Source organism: Rattus norvegicus, chromosome 1 (genome assembly GCF_021556685.1).
Source record: "Rattus norvegicus strain SHRSP/BbbUtx chromosome 1, alternate assembly SHRSP_T2T, whole genome shotgun sequence".
NCBI lineage: Eukaryota > Metazoa > Chordata > Mammalia > Rodentia > Muridae > Rattus > Rattus norvegicus.
Genome location: NC_141534.1, coordinates 22,701,620 through 22,710,697, shown reverse-complemented (window position 1 = coordinate 22,710,697; position 9,078 = coordinate 22,701,620). Strand labels below are relative to the sequence as shown.

At 45.0% G+C, this 9,078-nt stretch overlaps 1 protein-coding gene across 1 annotated transcript; it reads left to right on the top strand.

Annotated features, from left to right (window-relative positions):
- Window positions 1-1,634: 1,634 nt before the first annotated feature.
- Window positions 1,635-2,648, top strand: Taar5 (trace amine-associated receptor 5). Its single transcript, NM_001009650.1, has one exon. It carries the CDS (start codon window positions 1,635-1,637, stop codon window positions 2,646-2,648), a length of 1,014 nt encoding a protein of 337 aa, NP_001009650.1.
- The last annotated feature ends 6,430 nt before the right edge of the window (window positions 2,649-9,078 follow it).

Here is a 9,078-nt window from a genome sequence, read left to right as displayed (position 1 = left end):
ATACAGCACCACTGCTCAGGTAAGGATTAATCAGGGCTATTCCTCAGGTCACTAGAAATGGACAAAGGGACTCCCGGAGTAGAAAGGCTTTGTGAAACTTTCAAAACCCTCTGAAATTCAATAAAGCATATTGTAAATTATTCATAATCATCTACAAAGGGATAACCTTGTGGTTAGCCCCAAACACAGGAGTGTAGACTCTTAAAAACTCGGTGAATAATAAATTGCATCTCTAATTAATTGCCATATTGAAAAGGAAAAGAGACAATGGAGACCTGTGAGTGGCATGAACTAGGTCCCTTGGCACTCTTACACTGTTCGCGTGTATCAGCTCACATGGCGAAGCAGGTTCTTCTGAGAATATAAAATCTCCCCTGACCTCTTGCCTGTCACCCTTGTTGAGAGAGGAGTTCTCTGCGAGTCTGTGTACATCTGGGACAGGCACTGCTTTTATGGGGGGACTATTTCCTGCCTGAGTAAGTAGTCTGGAAATCCTCAGTTTACCTTTAATTTTTTTCTTTTTCTTTTTCTCCCTTCCTTCCTTCCTTCCTTCCTTCCTTCCTTCCTTCCTCCTTCCTTCCTTCTTATCTTCCTCCCTCCTCCCCTCCCTCCCCCTCTCTTTCTTTCCTTCCTTCTTTCTGAGACAGGTCTGATGTATCCCAGGCTAGCTTTGAACTTGCTGAGACGCCAAGGATGGTCCTGGACTCAGGATTCTCCTACCTTCTTGTCCCAAGTGCTGAGATCACAGGTGTGTGCTTCCACAGCCAGTGTATAAAATGCCAGAGATTAGGTCCAGGGCTTTGGGCACACTAGGAAAGCGTTCTAAACATTCAGATTCAGCTACATCCTCAGTTCAGCATGTTAGCACACATTTCATAGTCTACAGGTTAGTGTTTGACAAATATTTTCTCATCTCAGATAGTTTTACCCTGCGTGTTACATTTAAAAATGTGCAGTGCAAAAAGAAAAACAAAAACGTGCATTAAGGAGAATTTTGTGTTTTTATTTATTTGTAGATTTCTTCTTTGGGGATGAATTGATAAAATTTTAAAATTTTAACCTAGTAACTTTTTTGCCAGTTTACTTAATTATTGAAGGAGAAGATTGGCTACTCTCTCTCAAGAGTCAACTTGTTCACAATAGTTAACTTGTCACTTGGGTCAGACTCAGAACTTTAAATCTCTCTTCGGATTTGGCGAGGGCCTTATCGAGAAAGAGAACGCTTTATGATTTTTACACCGAATTCTAAGACACACTTTCCTTTGAGGAAACCTTTAGCCTACATTCTTCTTTTCTTCTTTTAAGGATATTGCCTGCAGTAGTTTTAAAAGAACCTGGTGGGATAGACTAGCTCACTATCCTCACAGAGACTTGATGTGCCAGGGTGGGGGGATACAAAGGGGCCCCTACCTGCTTAGAGGAAAAAGGGGGGGGGAGAGCTGGCTCCATGATTCTGCTCAGGGTATATTGATCCAGTGCTCAGGGACCAATCAGTTCAATGACCTTCTTTCAATCTCACTCTGTGATTGCTAAAAAAAAATAAAAAATATTATTACCAATGTTTTTATTATTGTCTTTATTATTGTAGAAAAGGTGACCAGTTCCCAGAGAAAGCGGAAGAACAGAGCTTATAAATGAGAGCTGTCCTCCTCCCCGGCTCTGGAGAGCAGCCTGCGGCGTTCTGTTACCAGGTGAATGGGTCTTGCCCCAGGACAGTCCACCCGCTGGCCATCCGGGTCCTCATCTACCTGGCCTGCGCAGTAGGTATGCTGATCACAGTCCTGGGGAATTTGTTTGTGGTGTTTGCCGTGTCCTACTTTAAAGTGCTCCACACCCCCACCAACTTCCTGCTGCTCTCCCTGGCTCTGGCGGACATGTTGCTGGGTCTGCTGGTGCTGCCCCTGAGCACAGTCCGCTCTGTGGAGAGCTGCTGGTTCTTCGGAGACTTCCTGTGCCGTCTGCATACCTACCTGGACACGCTGTTCTGCCTTACCTCCATCTTCCATCTCTGTTTTATTTCCATTGACCGTCATTGTGCCATCTGTGACCCCCTGCTCTATCCCTCCAAGTTCACAGTCAGGATAGCCCTCCGATACATAGCGGCAGGGTGGGGGATACCAGCAGCCTACACTGCCTTCTTTCTCTACACAGATGTGGTAGAGAGAGCACTCAGCCAGTGGCTGGAAGAAATGCCTTGTGTGGGCAGCTGCCAGCTACTGTTCAATAAGTTCTGGGGGTGGTTAAACTTCCCTGCGTTTTTCATCCCCTGTCTCATCATGATCAGCTTGTACCTGAAGATCTTTGTGGTCGCTACCAGGCAAGCTCAGCAGATCAGAACCCTGAGCCAAAGTTTGTCCGGGGCTGTCAAGCGGGAAAGAAAAGCTGCCAAGACGCTGGGCATTGCTGTGGGCATCTACCTTGTGTGTTGGCTTCCCTTCACTGTGGACACGCTGGTGGACAGCCTCCTTAACTTCGTCACCCCACCCCTGGTCTTTGACATCTTTATCTGGTTTGCTTATTTCAATTCAGCCTGTAACCCCATCATCTATGTCTTCTCGTATAGATGGTTTAGGAAGGCCCTGAAACTCCTCCTGAGCCGGGAGATCCTCTCACCACGGACACAGACTGCTGATCTGTTCCATGACTGATTCTAGCAGGAAGGAAGACGGTGGCACAACCATAGGCTATGGTGTTTCCCTAGTTTGTGGGCAGCTCCCAGGGCTTAAGTGGGGGGAGGAAAAGCCTGTTATTTAGTCAGCAAAGAAGTAAAGCACGGCTCCCATTCAGTATTCTCATAAAAGAAAGGAGGGAGAGGGCTGACTGAAGTCTTCTAAACGCTTTAGAATACCTAGGGGTTAAGCAACCATTCTAGGGCATAGCCAGTCTATTCCTAGAATATTGCTTCTTAGAAACTGAAAAGCACAGGAGGAAGTCGGAGGAGTCGGGGGTTTGCTTTCTAAGTTCCTCCTTTCATTTACTCAGTTTTCAGGTGAGAAAACTCCCATCAGCCTTTGCTTACTCACTAAAAAAACAAAAAACAAAAACAAAAACACCCCCCCCCCCAAATCTCACACAGAATAAAATACTGTTGTCTAGTTTAACTTTGGGAAACTTGCCTGTGTCATAATTTCATGTCATTGTCAAATGGGGTCCAACACTTTAAATATACCTTTCTAAAAACGTGGATTTTTAAAGCCTCGTCTCCTTAGGACCTGACTGTTTAAAAGTCTGGAAGCCACATCTTCTCCTTTAAATGTGAGGGTGATTTTAAATTGTTAAAGGAATATTTTTCTTCCTTAAAAAATAAGAGAAACCTAAACTCTGTGATGTGTTTTGTGCTAATTATCCAGAGCTTGCCACTTAATATTCTTCTGTTACGTTTGCATCACAGAGACTAAACCTACTGTTCCGGCAAGGCTCAGTGCAGGATTGTCAGAGGGAAAACTGGTACCTGAGCCCGACAGAGGGTTGAAACAAACATCCACTAGCACTTGTTGCTACAAAGAGGAGTGCATCCTGCTCCTGTCTTTTTCTTTACTATTTCCCCGAAAGCCTCTGGTCTCCCCATATTTTGCACTGGTTCTGTTTGGGAATGAATAATTGGTTCTTTGTAAAATTTCTTTGTAAACTAATTTGAAGCTTCTGGAATCTATACGTATATACAGGTGTGTGAATATATTTATGGTTTTGCCAATCTCAATAGCCAGATCATGGGTGAATGCATGTGTTTCCAAAACAACTTTAGTGTTAAAACTCACAGAGAATTTACCATTAAGCTAAAACAATCATTCACATTCAGATAACAATCTTTAAGGAAGGAAATGTCTTCAAACTATTTTATTTTCTCTTCTTTGTGGGACCGAGCTTTAAAATCATCTCTCTCTCTCTCTCTCTCTCTCTCTCTCTCTCTCTCTCTCTCTCTCTCTCTCTGTGTGTGTGTGTGTGTGTGTATGTATGTGTATGTGTTGTACACATGTGTGTATGTGTGCATATGTATAAAAGTAGGTCACAGAAGAAGAAAGGAGATGGGGGCATCTTAAAGAAGGTAGGAAATGAATGGAATGCAGGCGTAGAGCAGGGGCAGGAGAATGAAGAGAAGCAGCCAGAGGGGTAAGAAGCATGGGCATGGGGGACGTTGGTGAGGGGAAGTACTGACAGCAAACTGTAGAGATGGGCAGGTACCTAGGAACTGAGATGAAGCCCAATACTTTGTATGCTAACCGAAACACAGTAACTAAAAAGAGAGAGAGAGAGAGAGAGAGAGAGAGAGAGAGAGAGAGAAGTAAAAATTTTATTTGACCAATAAAGCTAATTATAATTGGCTTGTTCCATTTATTATATACAAATATAAGATAGTATTTCAACACATACATAGAGAGGGAGAGAGGGAGAGAGAGAGAGGGAGAGAGAGAGAGATAGAGGGAGAGAGAGAGAGAGAGAGAGAGAGGGAGAGAGAGAGGGAGAGAGAGAGGGAGAGAGAGAGGGAGAGAGAGAGGGAGAGAGAGAGAGGGAGAGAGAGGGAGAGAGAGGGAGAGAGAGGGAGAGAGAGAGGGAGAGAGAGGGAGAGAGAGGGAGAGAGAGGGGGAGAGAGAGGGAGAGAGAGAGGGAGAGAGAGGGAGAGAGAGGGAGAGAGAGAGGGAGGGAGGGAGAGAGAGAGGGAGAGGGAGAGAGAGGGAGAGAGAGAGAAAGGGAGAGAGAGAGAGAGGGAGAGAGAGAGAGGGAGAGAGGGAGAGAGAGAGAGAGAGAGAGGGAGAGAGGGAGAGAGAGAGGCGTGAGACTCTAGTGGCCCCAGACTTAAACATTTACTTGTAACATACTTTCTATTGCTTTAGTAGTTCAGTTTTCAGATGCTAATGCCACAGTATCGATTATAACGTGCATGCGTGAATTAGCTGTGCTAAGCAGCACATTTCCTTCCTGACTTTCTAGAAGCAAATCGCCTTCTTGCCCTGGGCAGGGCATGCTCCATCCCAAAGGCAAGTGCGTTGGCAACCTGTGCCGCCCAGAGGCAGGGAGGTGACTCCGCTCCTCACACATCTCACTGTTTTCCCTGGGGTGGAGAAAGCACGCCTTATCCGGACCAGCTCTGTGAGGAGGACAGCAAGAAGTGGGGAGGAAAAGGCTAGCCCGCTCACCAACCTGTATGAGGGATGGACATAAGGAGCAGGAGGCTGTGGCTTCTCACGAGTTATAGAGACACAAGCACATGGATGTTGTCATAAAAAGTTCACATTGCCAGGGAACCAGGTAGGAATGAGAACATGAATTACAGAGGAGCAGAGCTGCCGGGTGGATGGGTGAGGCAACCGCTGTCAGGACTCAAGGACCTCTCCGTTATCATCAGGCTCTAAGAGGCAAATACCATTGGGCCATTAGAACAGTAGAAAACCTGTGCTCAATGTCATGCTCCCAGAGCTCAGCGGGATGTGATACTTTACTGGGTTAATACTCTAATCTCTCTGTGCTCCTGCTCAATAGGACTCCATTGCATGGAAAGCCAGTGCCTTGACTGCTGGGCATATGGTTAGCACTGTGGACCCTACCTCGGGATACATTTTGAAAGTTGATAATATTATTTAAAAGACAGAAATCCAAAGGAAAACAATTACACTGAAACACATCTTTGAAATATTGTGGAAGTGGCCACATCTGCAATATAACAACATGTAAAACTCCCAAATAAGCTTTGCCAGCAGGTGTAATGAAATTATTAAAATTCAAAGTAGCAATGACTTAATGGAATTGCTATACATCAGCTATACGGAGATGCAAGAATACTGATTTCTGTTTGTGACAACTATCAGAGCAAGTGCTAAGATCACTGCGGTTCTTACCATATTAAAAAAAGTGGAACAGGTAAAACTTCAGGTATGGTTTATTGTTAGAAAGGTAGTCATATAAGACTTCCTTTAAAGATGAATTCTAGGCACTCTTTCTAACAGTAGCTTTGAGTTCAGATGTGAACAGAGGGCACCCAATCAGGTGTTGTGAGAACCCAGCCAGAAATAGCAGACCACCACCCTGCATGGGGGAAGGACAGATAAGGAAATGGTCTAAACAGGGAGCCACTTTGCCTAGGGCGAGGACAAAGAGGAGGGTGACTCGGAGAAAAGACAATGCCAGGAAATACCACAAACTCCACAAGGTGGACAAGACAGGGCCAAATGAAGGAGACAACCTTCCCGTTCGAGTTGACCAATAATTTTAAATGTTGCTCAGGGTAACCAATCACAGTCGTCCAACTCAGGTGACCGATGAATTCCCCACCAAAATGTTTATAAAAAGTGTGTGCTTTGTGAGCTCAGGGTCTCCTTTTGCCTGTGTGCTGGGGGACCCCAACGTACGTTGGGACAATAAACCTCTTGCAAATTGCAGCGATTCTGGTCTCTGTGGCCTTATTGAGTGGGAGTCTTCTGACGGACTCTTAGAATGTCACCACCAATGCCTTAACCACTGGTGCCTGAGATGTGCTTTTCTTTATCAAGAGCATCCCATTGAAAAAGAGGTCAACAGTACAACCATGGTGGCTGTGGTGTGTGTGTGTGTGTATGTGCTTGCTTATGTTGGATATGTGCATGTGTGTGCATGTGGTTGCTTATATTGTGTGTGTGTTATGGCTGTGTGTTCCACAAAACATCAATATAGTCTAGGGACTGGAGAGATGGCCCAATGGTTAAGAACACCTGTTGCTCTTGCAGAAGACCCCAGTACAATTACCAACACTACAATAGGGAACTGCCTGTAACTCCAGCTCCAAGGGATCCAGTGGCCTCCTTGGGCACCTGTACACATGTGGGATTTACATGCATGCAGAAACACACACATATAATGACATTTAAATAAAAATAATAAAATTTCAAAATATAGACTAAGATTTTTGAGGTGAATTGTGCTTGTTTTGTATGACCCTACACAGTAGTTCATTCTCTATACATAACTCAGTGTTCTTATCTTGCTTCCTTCAGCTAAGTTGAACCTACTGTAGCTTAGCCAGTTGATGGCATGGGTGAATAAGTGATATATATATATATATATATATATATATATATATATATGTATATATATATTATACTGATATAAATAGGTGTGTGTGTGTGTGTGTGTATGTGTGTGTATGTGTACACTCATGAGAGAACCTTCAAACAACCAGAGAAGGGAAGCATCACATCAGCATCAGTCCTGAGCCCAAGTGCCATGCTACCCCCAGTGAGTCCCCCTTTCCCCTCCCAGGCTCTATCTTACTCTCCCTCTTATGGTTCTCTCACCCTCTTTGTGAGGAGAAGTCTCCGAGTCACTCATGTTGGATTTGGTTGTACGGTTTGTCTTGTCCAAAGCCTTAGGAGACATGGCATTTACCATCCTCAAACAGGAAGTTAAAGAAGAACGTCATAGACCGACATGCGGTTCAGCTCACTTCTTTCACCTCTGTCTTCTACCACCAGAACCGTTGGTCCCAACAGAAGTCCCTTTTCCAGCCATGGTCTCAGAGAAAGAAGACACAGGAGGGAAGAGTGATATAAATATCCAGCTACCACACTCCTGCAGCACTTGTATGACACAAACAGAAAAGAGAAGCGAAGAGATAACCCTGGGCATTACCAATGATAAGCTTTACAAAAGGCCAAGTACAGCATAGATGAATGGGAGGTTTGGTCTGCTTGGAAGGGCTAGGCTCAGGAGGATCTAGAAGTGTTAGGAATGGCAGGTAGTGAGCTGTACAGACTTCTTCTAGTCTGCATTTAATTCTGTTTGTAAGCTTGCAAAGACCACACTACATTTACTATTCAAATAAAACAATTCAGAGACAAGTGATTCAGGTTTGGCTAAGTGATGGGAAAACGCAGATTGAAAGAGGAAAGAGAGTGAGTATGGTGGAAGCTATAGGACAGACGGCAGAGTCCAGGCAGCTGCAGGGCACGAGCTCCTTCAGACCCACAGGGAATAGTAATGGTGAGGCCTGGGGTTGTTTACTGTTTTGTAAAACATGGTATGGTGCGGTGTGACAGGGTGCCTCAGCCGGCCCATGTTGAGGCATTTCTCCCATCCCCTGAGGTACCAGCCATTCGACATGTCAAGTCTATACTTGAATGAAGTTTATTTAGGGACATGGGAAGGGAAATTGAGAAGGGTGTAGAGGTGGGGGTAGGGTGGGGTGGGGAAAAAGACAGAGAAGAGAGAGAAAGAAGAGAAAAGGCCTCCAAGGAACAGGTAGAGAGATGGGGTGGGATGGGGGAGGAGAGAGAGGTGGAAAGGGGTCAGAGACGGAGAAAAGGGTCAGAGAGAAAGGGAGAGGCCAAACAATCCTTTTATAGCAAACCAGGCCTAGCTGGTTGTTGGGTTACTGTTGGGTAGAGTCTAGAAGGAATGCTAACAAGCTAATGTCACCCCTTATTTCCTACTTTGAACACAAAAGGGAAGATAAACAAAGTTTGAAGTCAAGGGTAGCCAATGGGATGAATGGCCACTATTCACCTACACGGAGAGTGTAGTCAAACATCACGTCTTCTAACTCAAGCTTCTTCAGGCTAGTGAATTCCTTGCCTTCCTGGGATCTGTCATCAGTACCTCTTCCTCAGGCAAGCTTGGGTTCAACACGTCTTCTCTTACCGTTTTTGTTTGTTAAAATTGTAACCTTGATCATCAGGGCTGAAAATTTCAGTCCCTACATAGACTTGAAATTTTTTTCCTGTAATTTGAATTGTCATCAACACCATCTCCCCACAGCTGCCCAAACCAGAGATTCGACTGCTAGCATCCAGCAAGGTCCCAGGACTTAGAACCTGTAGTTCCATTGTTCTAAGGCTTAGTCAGCATGGTTTCCACCATTGCAGGCTGCTATGGGGTATCACAGGGTGAGTCGAGTAGGGTCTCTATACCTGATAGACCTGGGTCCAAATCCCACTTGTCCCTAAGGTCTAGGTCGTGTGTCCTTTCCTGTCTAGACCTCTGGGCCCTCTTTCTGGAGTACAAGATACTAACATCTTAGAGATGTCACTGAAAATGACTAACTGGCCACAACATGACACAGTTCACTGTAACGGAGGCAAACACATAGATGGTTCAAATCTCAGTCTTTCA

Coding starts and splice junctions, on each gene's coding strand:
- Taar5 (NM_001009650.1), top strand. CDS start 1,635: ATGAGAGCTGTCCTCCTCCCCGGCTCTGGAGAGCAGCCTGCGGCGTTC.